At 51.5% G+C, this 18808-nt stretch overlaps 1 protein-coding gene across 1 annotated transcript in view; it reads right to left on the bottom strand.

Annotated features, from left to right (window-relative positions):
- LOC106601274 (neurogenic locus notch homolog protein 2-like) overlaps positions 1 to 18808 on the bottom strand; it is a 47702-nt gene that overhangs the window by 11195 nt on the left and 17699 nt on the right. Inside the window, exons 3-13 of the mRNA XM_045715124.2 lie at positions 15109 to 15251; positions 14557 to 14892; positions 13256 to 13612; positions 12875 to 13030; positions 12569 to 12754; positions 10305 to 10418; positions 8151 to 8264; positions 3428 to 3661; positions 2842 to 3291; positions 524 to 910; positions 49 to 277 (exon numbers count right to left, since the gene is read on the bottom strand). Coding sequence (XP_045571080.2) covers positions 49 to 277; positions 524 to 910; positions 2842 to 3291; positions 3428 to 3661; positions 8151 to 8264; positions 10305 to 10418; positions 12569 to 12754; positions 12875 to 13030; positions 13256 to 13612; positions 14557 to 14892; positions 15109 to 15251 — 2706 coding nt within the window. The remainder of the gene's footprint in view (positions 1 to 48; positions 278 to 523; positions 911 to 2841; positions 3292 to 3427; positions 3662 to 8150; positions 8265 to 10304; positions 10419 to 12568; positions 12755 to 12874; positions 13031 to 13255; positions 13613 to 14556; positions 14893 to 15108; positions 15252 to 18808) is intronic.

The following is an 18808-nucleotide window of genomic DNA, read 5'->3' as shown; positions in this document are numbered from 1 at the left end:
AAAGGGCACACGTGCACGCACACAAACACAGCGGACTATGAGCCTCACCTTTCAGTGCAGTCTGGGATGTTGGTCTCACAGTTAATGCCAGTGAAGCCAGGTCTGCAGGTGCAGGTGTAGCTGTTGACGTAGTCTGTGCAGGTGCCTCCGTTCTTACAGGGGGCGCTCTGACACTCGTTCACCTCCACGGCACAGCGAGGCCCCGTGAAGCCTGGCAGACAGCTGCAGCGGAACGAGTTTACACCGTCCGTACAGGAACCCCCACTCAGACATGGGTCTGCAGGAAGACGGAGAGAGAGGGAGAGAGAGAGAGAGAGAGAGGGGTTAGGGATAGAGGGAGCGAGAGGAGGATGATATGATGTCTATACAGTACTATAGTTCTATGGATAATGTGATAAACTGGAGTTAGAGGAAGTAGAAGCAGAATTGGAGACCAGTATTGTACACCAGCAGCAGAGCCTGTGGTCCTATGGATAATGAAGTACAGTAATATAATATTGCTCGTCTCTCATTGGTCACTCACTAGGGGCACAGTCGTTGATGTCCGTCTCACAGTTGTGCCCGGTGAAGCCGCCGCGGCAGGAGCACACGAACCCTCCCAGCGTGTTGGTGCAGGTTCCACGGTTCTTACACGGGATGGCGATGCACTCGTTCACGTCAATGTTGCACAGTTGACCTTGCCATCCTTGCTGGCAGTTGCACTGGTAGCCCAGGTAGTCAGGTGTGTTGGTGCACAGGGCATGGTTGGCACAGGGGTTGGGGGAGCAGGGGGTGAGCACGTCGGCACAGGTGGGACCGCTGTAGGGCAGCTCACACAGACAGGTGAAACTGGCCACGCCGTCCACACACGTGCCCTGGTTCAGACACGGACTGGACGAACACTCGTTGATGTTTACCTGGCACAGGTTACCTAGGCAACGCAGGACAGAGCGACACAAGGGAGATGTGTTAGATTACGATACAGAGTAGAGTCATTGAGTAGGTTAATTTAACATGGGGATAAACCTTACTAAGTAAACTAGTAAACTGTCTGTCACTCTCTGCAGTTCTTTTAGATATACACTAGGGGGCGTTATGAGCCAGTGTATTAGATGAGACCCTTTATGGATGATCTGGAAACCAAACAAGGCCTGAGTTGGCATGAGAACAACGTACAGAAGTTTACACGGTCTGTAGATGTTCAAATGTTTTGGTGAACACATGCATCTCCAAGTTCATTTTCAAACCGTGATTGGTGTTTATCTACCATGTGTTTTTATACTGTGAGAGTGTATACATAACGGGTGCCTGGTGTATGTTTGTAGTGCCTCTGTGTGTCTAGAGTCAGGGTTAGGGATAGAGATAGGGTTTGGGGTAGAGTCAGGGTTAGGGATAGAGATAGGGTTTGGGGTAGAGTCAGGGTTAGGGATAGAGATAGGGTTTGGGGTAGAGTCAGGGTTAGGGATAGAGATAGGGTTTGGGGTAGAGTCAGGGTTAGGGATAGAGATAGGGTTTGGGGTAGAGTCAGGGTTAGGGATAGAGATAGGGTTTGGGGTAGAGTCAGGGTTAGGGATAGAGATAGGGTTTGGGGTAGAGTCAGGGTTAGGGATAGAGATAGGGTTTGGGGTAGAGTCAGGGTTAGGGATAGAGATAGGGTTTGGGGTAGAGATAGGGTTAGGGATAGAGATAGGGTTTGGGGTAGAGTCAGGGTTAGGGATAGAGATAGGGTTTGGGGTAGAGTCAGGGTTCGGGATAAAGTTGGGGTTAGGTATAGAGATAGGGTTAGGGATAAAGTTGGGGTTAGGTATAGAGATAGGGTTAGGGATAAAGTTGGGGCTAGGTATAGAGACAGGGTTAGGGATAAAGTTGGGGTTAGGGATAAAGTTGGGGTTAGGTATAGAGATAGGGTTTGGGATAGAGATAGGGTTAGAGATAGGGTTAGGGATAGAGATAGGGTTAGGGATAGAGATAGGGTTTGGGATAGAGATAGGGTTAGGAATAGAGATAGGGTTAGGGATAGAGATAGGGTTAGGGATAGAGATAGGGTTTGGGGTAGAGATAGGGTTTGGGATAGAGATAGGGTTGGGGATAGAGATAAGGTTTGGGATAGAGATAGGGTTAGGGATAGAGATAGGGTTGGGGATAGAAATAGGGTTGGGGATAGAGATAGGGTTAGGGATAGAGATAGGGTTAGGGATAGAGATAGGGTTTGGGATAGAGATAGGGTTTGGGGTAGAGATAGGGTTTGGGATAGAGATAGGGTTTGGGGTAGAGATAGGGTTAGGGATAGAGATAGGGTTTGGGGTAGAGATAGGGTTAGGGATAGAGATAGGGTTAGGGATAGAGATAGGGTTTGGGGTAGAGATAGGGTTAGGGATAGAGATAGGGTTTGGGGTAGAGTCAGGGTTAGGGATAGAGATAGGGTTTGGGATAGAGATAAGGTTTGGGGTAGAGATAGGGTTAGGGATAGAGATAGGGTTGGGGATAGAAATAGGGTTGGGGATAGAGATAGGGTTAGGGATAGAGATAGGGTTAGGGATAGAGATAGGGTTTGGGATAGAGATAGGGTTTGGGGTAGAGATAGGGTTTGGGATAGAGATAGGGTTTGGGGTAGAGATAGGGTTAGGGATAGAGATAGGGTTTGGGGTAGAGATAGGGTTAGGGATAGAGATAGGGTTAGGGATAGAGATAGGGTTTGGGGTAGAGATAGGGTTAGGGATAGAGATAGGGTTAGGGATAGAGATAGGGTTTGGGGTAGAGATAGGGTTAGGGATAGAGATAGGGTTTGGGGTAGAGTCAGGGTTAGGGATAGAGATAGGGTTTGGGATAGAGATAAGGTTTGGGGTAGGACAGCAGGCTCACCTCTGAAGCCCTGGCGACACTTGCAGGTGAATCCGTTCAGCTGATCGATGCAGGTGCCAGCGTTCTGACAGGGGCTGGGCAGACAGTCATTACGGTCTAGGTCACAGTTCTTCCCCACCCAGCCGGGCTCACAGTCACAGCGGTAGCCGTTGATGTCGTCTCTGCAGGCGCCGTGCACACAGGGGTTGCTGCCACACTCGTCCACCTGGGAGTAACAGTAGGGAGGCTGGAAGCCCTCGGGACACTGGCAGTGGAAGCCGTTCTCCTCGTCCACACACGTCCCCCCGTTCCTGCAGGGTCCGGACGAGCACTCGTCCATCTCCACGTTGCACAGAGGGCCGGTGAAGCCTGGTTTGCACACGCAGTCGTAGCGGTTGATGCCGTCCTTGCAGATGCCATAGTCACATGGTTTGCTGGCACAGTCATCAAAGTTAATCTCACAGTTGGTACCTGTGTGTGCAAGAGAGAGAACACCAATCAAACAGCAGTACTATGACACAGACCTTAGCAGATATTCTGTGTCCATAACCAGAATAAAGTAGAAGATATTTAGTGTTCTGAATCTCTGTTGGTACTGCTCTCTCACCTGAGGTGCCGTGCTGACACTGGCAGATGTACTTGTTGACCAGGTCCACACACTTGCCCCCATTCTGACAGGGGTTACTGTGGCACTCGTTCAGCTGGTTCTCGCAGCGGTAGCCCGTGTAGCCCGCCTCGCAATTACACGTGTAGCTGGCGATGCCGTCCACGCAGGTGCCGTGGTGGCACGGGTCGGGCTGGCAGTTGTTGGTGTTGCTCTCGCACAGTGTGCCCTCGTACCCTTGGGGAAGAGACAACAGGAATTAGGACAGGCCTCTTGGGGTTTCTTTACGTCTCAATCTTCATCTTTTACACAGTTTTTTGTCTTTAAATCTGCCTGCCACCCAGCCACCTCTCCTCATCCAAACCCCTCCTACCATTTCCCCTCTCCCATTCACTTCTCTCCATCTCCACTTCCCTCTTTATCCCTTTCTATTTCCTCCCCCTATTTCCCACTCTTTCTCTCTCTATGAAAGCTTCTACAGTTTGGAGTTCTGGGCCCCGTGGTTTCCATGCCGACGGTGGTGTGTGTGTGTGTGAGACTGAGCAGTGTTAGTTGGTTGGTTAGAATGCAGAGCAGAGCCGTGTGGTGGTGCAGAGAGAGTTGAGCGCTGCTGTGCCGGGTGATAGGTAGGCCCCGTGGTGCTGTGGGCCAGGGGACAGGGCCTTGCGGTGTAGAAGGAGTAGGGCCCTTGACAAGGCTCACAGGCCTGGCTTTGTTCCCACCGGGGACAATGGGCCGCGCCACGTCTAACAGGGCCACTTCACTCAACAACAGAGGAGGGGGGGACACAGGGAATACCAAGCAGCTGGCCACCGCTAAACAATGCAACAGGCTCCCCCATACACACACATACACACAGCCTCCGACAAACACACACACATACACACAACCTCCGACAAACACACACACATACACACAGCCTCCGACAAACACACACACATACACACAGCCTCCGACAAACACACACACATACACACAGCCTCCGACAAACACACACACATACACACAGCCTCCGACAAACACACACACATACACACAGCCTCCGACAAACACACACACATACACACAACCTCCGACAAACACACACACATACACACAGCCTCCGACAAACACACACACATACACACACAGCCTCCGACAAACACACACACATACACACAGCCTCCGACAAACACACACACATACACACAGCCTCCGACAAACACACACACATACACACAACCTCCGACAAACACACACACATACACACAACCTCCGACAAACACACACACATACACACAACCTCCGACAAACACACACACATACACACAGCCTCCGACAAACACACACACATACACACAGCCTCCGACAAACACACACACACTAGACCTACTAACACAAACACACCTGCTCAAGAAACAGCTAAAAACACTGTAGCTGAGCTGTTCACAGTCTTACACATAGATGTTAATATGAATGGGAATGACCTTGAGTGAGCTAAGATATACCAGAAGGCCAGTGCAGCGTGTTGGGGTGTGTGGGGGTATGTTTTGTGGGGTACAGAGGAACAGATGTCGGGGGGATGACAAGCCCTAACCCCCCGCCCCCCCAGCAGCTGCTGGCCCTGGGTGACCCTGTGTGTGATCCTGGGGTCCGAGGGACCGGCTGGGGAGAAGAGGGGGATTAGGGGCCTCAGCCCAGTCTCAACACCAGCCCAGTCTCAACCCCAGCCCAGTCTCAACCTCGGCCCAGTCTCAACCCCGGCCCAGTCTCAATCCAAGCCCAGTCTCAACCAGCCCAGTCTCAACCAGCCCAGTCTCAACCCCAGCCCAGTCTCAACACCGGCCCAGTCTCAACCCCGGCCCAGTCTCAATCCAAGCCCAGTCTCAACCAGCCCAGTCTCAACCCCAGCCCAGTCTCAACCCCAGCCCAGTCTCAACACCGGCCCAGTCTCAACCCCGGCCCAGTCTCAACCCCGGCCCAGTCTCAATCCAAGCCCAGTCTCAACCCCAGCCCAGTCTCAATCCAAGCCCAGTCTCAACACCAACCCAGTCTCAACACCAGCCCAGTCTCAACCCCGGCCCAGTCTCAACCCCGGCCCAGTCTCAATCCAAGCCCAGTCTCAACCCCAGCCCAGTCTCAACCCCAGCCCAGTCTCAACACCGGCCCAGTCTCAACCCCGGCCCAGTCTCAATCCAAGCCCAGTCTCAACCCCAGCCCAGTATCAATCCAAGCCCAGTCTCAACACCAACCCAGTCTCAACACCAGCCCAGTCTCAACCCCGGCCCAGTCTCAACACCAGCCCAGTCTCAACCCCAGCCCAGTCTCAATCCAAACCTAGTCTCAACCCCAGCCCAGTCTCAATCCAAGCCCAGTCTCAATCCAAGCCCAGTCTCAACCCCAGCCCAGTCTCAACCCCAGCCCAGTCTCAACTCAGTCTAAACCCCAGCCCAGTCTCAACCCCAGCCAAGTCTCAATCCAAGCCCAGTCTCAACCCCAGCCCAGTCTCAACCCCAGCCCAGTCTCAACCCCATCACCATCTATAACCCCTATAGAGGTGAGGGGACAGACTCACTCTCACTGAGACCATCACCATCTATAACCCCTATAGAGGTGAGGGGACAGACTCACTCTCACTGAGACCATCACCATCTATAACCCCTATAGAGGTGAGGGGACAGACTCACTCTCACTGAGACCATCACCATCTATAACCCCTATAGAGGTGAGGGGACAGACTCACTCTCACTGAGACCATCACCATCTATAACCCCTATAGAGGTGAGGAGACAGACTCACTCTCACTGAGACCATCACCATCTATAACCCCTATAGAGGTGAGGGGACAGACTCACTCTCACTGAGACCATCACCATCTATAACCCCTATAGAGGTGAGGAGACAGACTCACTCTCACTGAGACCATCACCATCTATAACCCCTATAGAGGTGAGGGGACAGACTCACTCTCACTGAGACCATCACCATCTATAACCCCTATAGAGGTGAGGGGACAGACTTGCCTGCTGTAGGGGCTGACTGTCAGTCTAGGACCACTCATGCATGTACAGTGAGGGGGAAAAAGTATTTGATCCCCTGCTGATTTTGTATGTTTTCCCACTGACAAAGAAATGATCAGTCTATAATTTCAATGGTAGGTTTATTTGAACAGTGAGAGACAGAATAACAACAAAAAAATCCAGAAAAACGCATGTCAAAAATGTTATAAATTGATTTGCATTTTAATGAGGGAAATAAGTATTTGACCCCCTCTCAATCAGAAAGATTTCTGGCTCCCAGGTGTCTTTTATACAGGTAACGAGCTGAGATTAGGAGCACACTCTTAAAGGGAGTGCTCCTAATCTCATCTTGTTACCTGTATAAAAGACACCTGTCCACAGAAGCAATCAATCAATCAGATTCCAAACTCTCCACCATGGCCAAGACCAAAGAGCTCTCCAAGGATGTCAGGGACAAGATTGTAGACCTACACAAGGCTGGAATGGGCTACAAGACCATCACCAAGCAGCTTGGTGAGAAGGTGACAACAGTTGGTGCGATTATTCGCAAATGGAAGGAACACAAAAGAACTGTCAATCTTCCTCGGCCTGGGGCTCCATGCAAGATCTCACCTCGTGGAGTTGCAATGATCATGAGAACGGTGAGGAATCAGCCCAGAACTACACGGGAGGATCTTGTCAATGATCTCAAGGCAGCTGGGACCATAGTCACCAAGAAAACAATTGGTAACACACTACGCCGTGAAGGACTGAAATCCTGCAGCGCCCGCAAGGTCCCCCTGCTCAAGAAAGCACATATACAGGCCTGTCTGAAGTTTGCCAATGAACATCTGAATGATTCAGAGGACAATTGGGTGAAAATGTTGTGGTCAGATGAGACCAAAATGGAGCTCTTTGGCATCAACTCAACTCACCGTGTTTGGAGGAGGAGGAATGCTGCCTATGACCCCAAGAACCCCATCCCCACCGTCAAACATGGAGGTGGAAACATTATGCTTTGGGGGTGTTTTTCTGCTAAGGGGACAGGACAACTTCACCGCATCAAAGGGACGATGGACGGGGCCATGTACCGTCAAATCTTGGGTGAGAACCTCCTTCCCTCAGCCAGGGCATTGAAAATGGGTCGTGGATGGGTATTCCAGCATAACAATGACCCAAAACACACGGCCAAGGCAACAAAGGAGTGGCTCAAGAAGAAGCACATTAAGGTCCTGGAGTGGGCTAGACAGTCTCCAGACCTTAATCCCATAGAAAATCTGTGGAGGGAGCTGAAGGTTCGAGTTGCCAAACGTCAGCCTCGAAACCTTAATGACTTGGAGAAGATCTGCAAAGAGGAGTGGGACAAAATCCCTCCTGAGATGTGTGCAAACCTGGTGGCCAACTACAAGAAACGTCTGACCTCTGTCATTGCCAACAAGGGTTTTGCCACCAAGTACTAAGTCATGTTTTGGAGACGGGTCAAATACTTATTTCCCTCATTAAAATGCAAATCAATTTATAACATTTTTGACATGCGTTTTTCTGGATTTCTTTGTTGTTATTCTGTCTCTCACTGTTCAAATAAACCTACCATTAAAATTATAGACTGATCATTTCTTTGTCAGTGGGCAAACGTACAAAATCAGCAAGGGATCAAATACTTTTTTCCCTCACTGTACACACTGACACACACAAACACAGAACACACACATGGACATAAAGAAATGTACATTATTATTGCTCCTTACCTTCAGCACAGCGGCACTCGTATCCATTGGGCCGGTCGTAACACTTGGCTCCGTTCTGGCAGGGCGTGCTGGCGCACTCATCAATGTCGATCTGACACATGGTGCCAGTAAACCCTGGGACAGGCAAATACAGAGGTGAGGGGTCAGAGAAAAGCTCCAGTAGACGGGTCCACGGTGAGGTCAGCCAGAGGTCTCCAGGTTAGGCTAGGTGGGATGGTAAGGTTCTGAAGTGTCTGGACAGGGTGATCCATGGACTTGAAATGTCTACTGTGATCCACAGTATAGGACCTAAACATGGTTCTGGAGAGGGTTAGGTTCTGCAATGTCTACAATCTGCAGTGTTCTGTTACGTCTGGACTATCATGCATTCTGGGATGTCTGGTGAATTTGAGAATGTCTGGACTCTAAAGGGCTATGTTGTGTTCTGGAATGTCTGGACTCTAAAGGGCTATGTTGTGTTCTGGGATGTCTGGACTCTAAAGGGCTATGTTGTGTTCTGGAATGTCTGGACTCTAAAGGGCTATGTTGTGTTCTGGAATGTCTGGACTCTAAAGGGCTATGTTGTGTTCTGGAATGTCTGGACTCTAAAGGGCTATGTTGTGTTCTGGAATGTCTACTAATGTCAAATCATGGCTCCAACTTCCAACACATCTACCAATCGCTTAACCGAGCAAGATTTTATCTCCCACATGCTTACCATTTAAATGGATTTCTTGCCCCGACATTAACGTAAATGTCAAACCAGAATAGTGAGTATGGCTGATGCCTTGGTCATTTCATATTGTACACGATCTTCTACAGTGTCTGAAACAGCTCGTTCTCAATTTGTTGAGATGGCAGCACCAAAGTAGGCTTTAAATGAACTTGCATTCCATGTCTGAGAAAAGGTTCGGCTGGCAAAGCAACAGAAATCAATGGGGAAGAGGCCCTTGGAGGAGTCAATTGGTGCAGGAGGTTCAGGAATACCTAGTGGTGATTAACAGTGTGAGGAGGATGGACCTGGTCTGTGTCTCTGTGTGTCTGTGTTTCTGCTTGGTGCAGGAGGTTCAGGAATACCTAGTGGTGATTAACAGTGTGAGGAGGATGGACCTGGTCTGTGTCTCTGTGTGTCTGTGTTTCTGCTTGGTGCAGGAGGTTCAGGAATACCTAGTGGTGATTAACAGTGTGAGGAGGATGGACCTGGTCTGTGTCTCTGTGTGTCTGTGTTTCTGCTTGGTGCAGGAGGTTCAGGAATACCTAGTGGTGATTAACATTGTGAGGAGGATGGACCTGGTCTGTGTCTCTGTGTGTCTGTGTTTCTGCTTGGTGCAGGAGGTTCAGGAATACCTAGTGGTGATTAACAGTGTGAGGAGGATGGACCTGGTCTGTGTCTCTGTGTGTCTGTGTTTCTGCTTGGTGCAGGAGGTTCAGGAATACCTAGTGGTGATTAACAGTGTGAGGAGGATGGACCTGGTCTGTGTCTCTGTGTGTCTGTGTTTCTGCTTGGTGCAGGAGGTTCAGGAATACCTAGTGGTGATTAACAGTGTGAGGAGGATGGACCTGGTCTGTGTCTCTGTGTGTCTGTGTTTCTGCTTGGTGCAGGAGGTTCAGGAATACCTAGTGGTGATTAACAGTGTGAGGAGGATGGACCTGGTCTGTGTCTCTGTGCGTCTGTGTTGCTGCTTGGGGCAAGAGGTTAGAGGGGGAGAGACAGTGGGATTGTTTTCTCTCTCAGGGACCCCCCCCTCCCTGCTTGCATCAGCTACACAGGCTCAATAGCTAGATGGGGGGGTGAGGGGGGATGTCTGCCCCAGATGTAAATTGCCAACCTGAATAAGAATCTCATTAGTAGGACTGCTGTCCCTTCCACATTCCACCATAGATGGGGAGAGGAAGGGGGAGGGGTTGTGGGGGGGGTCACAATAGTGTCTTTGTTCAGTGGAAAGGATAGGCAGGCTGCCTCTGGGGCCTGCATGGCTTTTATGACTGGGCTCGGTTGCTCTAAACTCAGACAAAAACGAGCAAGAGGAGCACTGATTCACAGGGACATTTAACTCTACATCTCACACCGACCGACACCGGCACAGGTCAGCTAGTTTCATTCATGACAGGCTGGAGAGGCTCTTTGCTGTATCTCAACAGCTCAGAGAGACTGAGACATGAATCGGGTCTTACCTGGCTGGCAGGTGCATGTGAAGCCGTTGACCATGTCCCGGCAGATTCCGTCGTTCACACAAGGGTTGCTCTCACACTCATCCACATCCACCTCACAGTAGGTCCCCATGTAGCCTGGAAAGTAAATACGCATATATATATTTTAACATATTTATTGGATTTTTCAAACAGGACAATCAACGTCATTATTAAAGAACACCGCCCTGCGTATACATTATTAAAACAAATATCAAAGATCATAGTTATTCAAAAAATACAAAAATGTGAAGTGAAAAACGATTCATGTTGGCCTTCTATGTCCAGGAGACATGACTATATCGTTTCCCTGTCTATCTAGAGGAGTTCTAGCAGTGGAAAGAGTTCTCACAGTCTCAGTCTCGGGGGGCCACAGAAGGTTTTCAATCAACACTGCTCATGTCAAAGTCCCAAACCACAGGGGGAACGTTAGCTTTCACTCCCTGGATGGGGAACCATCACAAATACACCTAATTGAAGTGCTGCCTGGGCTAAGGCTGTGACCTGGATCACCAAACCCAACCGTGGTTCCACACAGTATTACCACTCCTTGTCCCTGGGTCATCTTTCCCCTTAACAACTGTCCTATATGCAGTGGAATCGTGCTATAGAGTGTTGCAGTGTCCCCTCCATTGAGGTGAAGCTGAGTGTGGACTGGGCCGCGGCGGCTCAGAAGAGACAGAGGCGGCGTGGAATCAGGAAGAATCGGCCACTCCACATGGCGCTCCACCAGGCTAGCCGATGATGAGGAGGGTGGAGAGAGAGGAAGGGGGCTGTCTGTGGAAAATGAACGGGGAGGTGGAGGGGAAGGGTAGAAGCTCTGGGAAAAAGCCTCTCTCCCTTCTCTTCTCTGTGTGTGTATGAGGGGTGCAAAGTGGAGCACAGAGGGGCTCTATTGTTCTGCTCCATTCCCACCACTCCACTGCTCATTATTATTCACAGCACACTCCTCCCCCTCGCCTCGCTTCTCTCTCTCCCTCTCTCTCCCTCTCTCTCCCTCTCTCTCTCTCTCTCTCCCTCTCTCTCTCTCTCTCTCCCTCTCTCTCCCTCTCTCTCCCTCTCTCTCCCGCTCTCTCTCTCTCTCTCTCCCTCTCTCTCTCACCATCCAGCCCTATAGACCACGACTCCCATCCCTAATTTGCATAGTCCCCCAAACCAAACCCCCAGCCAGGATGCATGGACTGAGGACGGTGCCGTGCGTGAGAGTTTCAATGTGTTTGTGAAGGAGGGTCGGGAGCCTTGACTCTGTACCGTTCTAACTAACACACTGGCTGGCTGTCTTACTGGGACCACCGGTGGGTGGCAAGGTTATGAGCACCTCTCTAGCCCGCCACCACCAGCAGCAGCAGTGAGAACGAGTTACATAATAAGATCTAGTGCTGAGGGTTGGTGGAGGGTTAGAGCTGTGGCTACTGCTACTCTGGGAAAGTCAAGTGTAAATCCATCATCTCCAGAGTGTCTGGGGCTCAGAGGGTCTATTGTAAACAAGAGGGATGGGAGAGCAGTGAGAGATGAGATGAGACAGGACTGGGCTGTAGTTCCCTGTAGTTCCCTAGGTGTATTTCTCTGTAGTTCTCTGGCTGTAGTTCAGTAGCTGTAATTCCCTGTAGTTCCCTAGCTGTAGTTCCCTGTAGTTCCCTGGCTGTACTTCTCTGTAGTTATCTGGCTGTAGTTCAGTAGCTGTAATTCCCTGTAGTTCCCTAGCTGTAGTTCCCTGTAGTTCCCTGGCTGTACTTCTCTGTAGTTATCTGGCTGTAGTTTCGTAGCTGAAATTCCCTGTAGTTCCCTAGCTGTATTTCTCTGTAGTTCCCTGGCTGTATTTCAGTAGCTGTAGTTCCCTAGCTGTATTTCTCTGTAGTTCCCTAGCTGTAGTTCCCTGTAGTTCCCTGGCTGTACTTCTCTGTAGTTATCTGGCTGTAGTTTCGTAGCTGAAATTCCCTGTAGTTCCCTAGCTGTATTTCTCTGTAGTTCCCTGGCTGTATTTCAGTAGCTGTAGTTCCCTAGCTGTATTTCTCTGTAGTTCTGTAGCTGTAGTTCCCTGGCTGTATTTCTCTGTAGTTCTCTGGCTGTAGTTCCCTAGCTGTAGTTCCCTAGCTGTATTGCTCTGTAGTTCCCTGGCTGTAGTTCAGTAGCTGTAGTTCCCTAGCTGTATTTCTCTGTAGTTCCCCGGCTGTAGTTCAGTAGCTGTAGTTCCCTGGCTGTAGTTCTGTGCTGTGAGGTGTCTCCAGGTGGTCGAGGTGTGGTCCTACCTGGCATGCAGATGCAGGTGAACTCTCCGATGCGGTCCAGACAGGTGGCATCGTTCTGGCAGGGCATGGACAGACACTCGTTGATGTCGATCTCACAGCGGGGGCCGGCGTAGCCTCGACCACACTGGCACTGGAAGGACCCCTCCGTGTTCACACACTTCCCAAAGTGTTCACAGGGGTTGGCACCTGCAGGCAGAGGGAACAGGGGTCAGTGCACCCGCTCACACACAGTACATATAGGGCGGGGCCAGGTGAGATAGGACCAACACAAAGCAGAGGGCGGTGCTAAATAATATGCCATCTTACCAATGGAACACTCATCCATGTCCTGGTTGCAGGCTCCGCCCACGAAGCCAGCGGGACAGGTGCAGATGGCGCGCCCGTTCAGGGGGTTGGTGTCACACACGGCGCCCTCGTTACACGGGTTGCTGACGCACGCGTCGTCCAGGTGACACAGCAGACCTGAGGGAGGGGACACAGGGACAAACAGAGCCATGTCAGGAACACTGTCCTCCTGTGAGTTAACAAACAAGACCCTAACTAACATGGGACTAGGACTGCAAAATTCTGGAAACTTCCATGGTTTTCCAGACCGGGATTTCAGGAAAACCAGGTAATTTGGGGAAAGTTCCAGGAATTTCACAATCCTAACTAGGACACAGAGAAACAGTGGACCAGTGGACTCACCGGTTTTCCCCACGGGGCATTCGCAGAAGAAGGACGCCACGCGGTCGTGGCAGGTGGCGCCGTTGAAGCACACGGCGGTGGCACAGTCGTCGATGTTCTCGCTGCAGTCGTCTCCCGTCCAGCCGTTGACACACACGCAGGTGTGCCCCCCGATGGTGTTGAAGCAGGTGCCTCCGTTATGGCAGGCGTTGGGCTGCATAAGGCACTCATTGACATCCTCTGCACAGTACTGACCTGTCCACTCAGGTGGGCACTGGCAATTATAGGTGTTGACTCCATCCACACACAGGCCCCCATTCATACACCTATGCCCTGGGCAGTCGTCCACGTTCGTCTCACAGTTGTGTCCCTCGAACCCTGACAGAGAGAGAGAGAGAGAGAGAGAGAGAGAGAGAGAGAGAGAGAGAGAGAGAGAGAGAGAGGAGAGAGAGAGAGAGAGAGAGAGGGAGCGGAGAAGGGGGAAAGAGAAAGAGAGAGAGAGAGAGAGAGAGAGAGAGAGAGAGAGAGAGAGAGGAGGGAGCGGAGAAGGGGGAAAGAGAAAGAGAGAGAGAGAGAGAGAGAGGAGAGAGAGAGAGAGAGAGAGAGGTGAGCCAAGAAGCTAGGTCTCAGGGATAACAGGCACTCCCATTAGAGTTAAGTGTTCACTAACACATCCAATGCCCCCCACTTCCATTCATATGGTCTTCCTAAACATTCCCCTCTGCTTCCCACAGCCGTGGAGGTGAAGGGCAGAGAGGGGCAGTAAAAGTGTTTACATGTTCTCATTGCGTGGTGTTTCCCACAGTAGGCAGCAGCAGCACCAGCGAGAGCCCTGACATCACCGGGCTGACACACAGCGCTGTGCTACAGAGGTCCACTACTCCCTGCCATGTTTGCTTGTTTTACAATCTCTCACAGTTTCAATGACTTCCTCTCCGGCCCAGAGACATTTCCTGTCAGCTCCCAGGAGGGAAGCCAGAAGGGCCATGAAGTAAATTCCTCCTGAAGGGAGGCAGTTTGGAGTAGAGCAGCGGCCCACTCTCCTCTCCCAACCCCCGTTTGTCCCCCCATCCCGTCAACAAGCTATTAATAGCAGCCAGAGGGAGAGAGGGAGAGAGAAAGGCATGGGAACCTGGGAAAGACAGGGGAGTAGATCCACATCCCACCAGACAGCACTAGCAGCTACGTCAGAGAGCCTGCCTGGGGACCCCTGAGAAAGACCTGGGGTTTATAGTGACTGGAGGGGCTCTGGGGTCTGTGTTGAGGCTGTGTGTGTGTGTGTGTGTGTGTGTGTGGGCCAGTTTATGAGCCAATCAGTTTACCTGGCAGGCAGGCACAGTCGTAGGTGTGATCTCCGGTCGGGCGGCAGGTGCCCCCGTTGATGCACTGGGAGGGGGCGCAGGGCAGGGAGGACACCTCGCAGGTGCGCCCGCTGTACCCAGGTGGGCACTGGCAGCGGAAGGAACCATGGGTGTTCATGCAGAGGCCTGCGTTGAGACAGACGCCAGACTTGCGGCACTCGTCGATATCGTTGCGGCAGTTCTTCCCCTGGAACCCGGGCGGGCAGGAACAGTTATAGTGGTTATTCCAACTGGCACAGCGGGCGCCATTGGCACAGGGGCTGGTGGCACAGGCGTCTATGAGGGAGCAGTCTTGACCTGTAGATAGATAAGGGATGCAATGTCTCATTATGAACATTTTAGTTAACGCCTAAACCTAATATATGCTTTATAACTTGTTATAAGCATGCATGAGCCTTCAACTGCCTCTCATAAATGTACTTGCATACTGTACATAAATGTGCACAGATCAGCTCTTTCCCACACCCCTCTCTCAGTAAACACTGATCCACACGGACAGACAGACAGACGTACCTCTGAACCCTCTCTGGCACACACAGGTGAATTGTGGCATTCCGTTGGCCACCTGGCTCTTGCAGGCGGCTCCGTTGAGGCATGGCGACCTGTGACAGGGGTCCAGGCTTTGGCACAGAGGCCCGATGTACCCCGGCCGACATCTGGACAGAAATACGGAACACAGCATGTTAGACCCTAGGTTAGACTGACAGACAGACTGGCAGCAGAGCAGCAGGCCTCAGAGCTGAGGCAGTTGGGAGAGATGAGAAACTAACTACAACTACATCAGTGTGATTTTCCAGCCAAAAGCCAGGCAGGCAACCCCGTTCCCAGCTCCCATCATGCTCCTGCTCCACTCCCTGACAGACACCTTGGCAGGCGCCCCTGACTCTGACTCAGACCCTGGAAGGAGTCAGTCCCCTTGGCCCTGGACTGGGTGGGTTCCATTCAGTCAGAATATTTATACTGCACACACACACACACACACACACACACACACACACACACACACTTACACACACACACACACACACACACACACACACACACACACACACACACACACACACACACACACACACACACACACACACACACACACACACACACACACATTACACACATTACACACACTATTTCTAATTCGGAAACAGATGTAAACCATCAGTCATTGTCTTTCTCTCTTGTCTGTAAAAGACAAGACATGCACTCTTCTCAATTTTCCTCTCCCTCTGTTGTTCCCAGCTGGAAAGCATCACTCTCCTCCATTTCCTCTCCCCTCTGTTGTTCCCAGCTGGAAAGCATCACTCTCTCCATTTCCCTCTCCCTCTGTTGTTCCCAGCTGGAAAGCATCACTCTCTCCATTTCCCTCTCCCTCTGTTGTTCCCAGCTGGAAAGCATCACTCTCTCCATTTCCTCTCCCTCTGTTGTTCCCAGCTGGAAAGCATCACTCTCTCCATTTCCTCTCCCTCTGTTGTTCCCAGCTGGAAAGCATCACTCTCTCCATTTCCTATCCCTCTGTTGTTCCCAGCTGGAAAGCATCACTCTCTCCATTTCCCTCTCCCTCTGTTGTTCCCAGCTGGAAAGCATCACTCTCTCCATTTCCCTCTCCCTCTGTTGTTCCCAGCTGGAAAGCATCACTCTCTCCATGCCAGTTCACATTCTTCCACCATTACTCCTTTTCCGTTCTTCAGCTCTCACTTTTCCCCTCGTCCGTTAAAACCAGCAGCTTAGACCACCTGTGACATAGCTGACCAATGAGAGATGCAGACATTAGGAACCAGGATTCCACTAACACAACATTTCACTGACTCTGAGAGCTGCTTTGAAACGATTGTAAAGACTAGGTGAGAAATAAATGTCTGCTTCCTGGACCTCTTCCTAGTTGTTGTTTTCCAGTAACGCATCACACCATCTTGATGGACGACTAAAGCCTGAACTAAAAGTGTGCAGGTAGGGTGAGGTAAACAACAGGTTTCCTGTGGCCCACTCCAGGGGCCCCAGGGGAGGGAGAGCTCGGCGAAGCAGTACCTATTGGGGTCTGTTTGAGAGGGAGGCCAGTGTGATAGGTAGATAACCCTACATCCGCCCAGGGACAGGGAGCCCCGGTCCGGCCAAGGGATAGGGACGGGAATTGGCTCCCACTTCAAACAGGTCGTTTGAAGCTGATGACAGGGCAGTGATGGCTGGGCCCTGGCCCTCCCTCGGGGCCGCTCTCTTCTTTCACTGTAAAATAACCCCCGGGCAGAAAACAACAATGGCTTTTCCTCTTCTAGTTTGCAGGAGGGGGTAGATCATCTCTGTTACTTTTTGTGCATCTTTTGTGACCTACTCTCTCTCTCTCTCTCCTCCCTCAATCTGCTTTTCTGACTCTGCACTCTGACTGGGGGGCCTGAGGCTAGTGCAGGGAGAGGAGGTGCTGTTCCTGACCCGTAGGGGCCACTCTTCTTGTGGGTTACCAGGCCCTGTGTGCTGAATACTGAGCCAGCCTGCTCTCTGTCTCTCTATTACACTGTGTTCCACTGGCTGCTCTGCTCCGCTTCCTAAAAACAAGACTGCTCAGTGTTCTGTGGCCTTTCTTTCTACCTGCCATGACAATGGCGAGACCGAGAAGCCACAGGGCTCAGCATGGAGAGGCAGGCACACCCACATGAATGTGCAGCCGTAGAGACACACACACACACCGGACCTAAAATCCAGAGAAACCCAGGAAAGTCCAATTTGTTTCCCCTCTACACTTTCAATGACATGCTGAGAAGAATTACAATATTATTCAGGAACGCCGCTCTGATTGAATAGACAACCGGTCATTTTGAACAAAACTGCCATTACAGTAAGAAGCGAATGGTTGTTGGCAGTTGGGACCGTGTTGGGGCCGTGTTGGGACCATGTTGGGGCCGTGTTGGGACCGTGTTGGGGCCTGGGAGAGTTATGCTCCTCTACATGGAACAGCTAGAGCAGCAATATGGAGAGAGAGAGAGAGAGAGAGAGAGAGAGAGAGCGAGACAGAGAGAGAGAGAGAGAGAGAGACAGAGCGAGAGAGAGAGAGAGAGAGACAGAGCGAGAGAGAGAGACAGAGCGAGAGAGAGAGAGAGAGAGAGAGAGAGAGAGAGAGAGAGAGAGAGAGAAAGAAAGAGGGGGGGGGGGGGGGGGGGGGGGGGCCCGCTGGCTCACTTAGTTTCCACGGCTACTCCTCCGTGTCCCAAAGCTCCTGCAGCATAGGCCTGGCTTTCCCTATGAACCCACTCACACGCTGGGAGGTCAGATGTCAAAGGTCACCAGTCTGATTGTAATGATAATGTCAGTCAGGCTGTGGAAAGGAGGGGGCGGAGCTGGCCGGGGGATGTGGGTGGTTGTGTGAAGGGAAGGCGGGGGTTGGGGGATTCTGTTGGAGAGAGAATATCTTTGAGAGGGTATGGGTGGGGTATAGAGGGGGTCTGGTCCAGAGAGAATGTCTTTGGGAGGGTATGGGTGGGGTATAGAGGGGGTCTGGTCCAGAGAGAATATCTTTGAGAGGGTATGGGTGGGGTATAGAGGGGGTCTGGTCCAGAGAGAATGTCTTTGGGAGGGTATGGGTGGGGTATAGAGGGGGTCTGGTCCAGAGAGAATGTCTTTGGGAGGGTATGGGTGGGGTATAGAGGGGGGTCTGGTCCAGAGAGAATGTCTTTGGGAGGGTATGGGTGGGGTATAGAGGGGGGTCTGGTCCAGAGAGAATGTCTTTGGGAGGGGTATGGGTGGGGTATAGAGGGGGTCTGGTCCAGAGAGAATGTCTTTTGGGAGGGTATGGGTGGGGTATAGAGGGGGGTCTGGTCCAGAGAGAATGTCTTTGGGAGGGTATGGGTGGGGTATAGAGGGGGTCTGGTCCAGAGAGGAATGTCTTTGGGAGGGTATGGGTGGGGTATAGAGGGGGGTCTGGTCCAGAGAGAATGTCTTTGGGAGGGTATGGGTGGGGTATAGAGGGGGTCTGGTCCAGAGAGAATGTCTTTGGGAGGGTATGGGTGGGGTATAGAGGGGGTCTGGTCCAGAGAGAATGTCTTTGGGAGGGTATGGGTGGGGTATAAAGGGGGGTCTGGTCCAGAGAGAATGTCTTTGGGAGGGTATGGGTGGGGTATAAAGGGGGGTCTGGTCCAGAGAGAATGTCTTTGGGAGGGTATGGGTGGGGTATAGAGGGGGTCTGGTCCAGAGAGAATGTCTTTGGGAGGGTATGGGTGGGGTATAG

The sequence above is a fragment of the Salmo salar genome, chromosome 03 (assembly GCF_965601325.2).
Source record: "Salmo salar chromosome 03, fSalSal1, whole genome shotgun sequence".
NCBI classification, from domain to species: domain Eukaryota; kingdom Metazoa; phylum Chordata; class Actinopteri; order Salmoniformes; family Salmonidae; genus Salmo; species Salmo salar.
The sequence above is the reverse complement of the archived record's forward strand: the minus strand, read 5'-3'. Positions and strand labels throughout refer to the sequence as shown.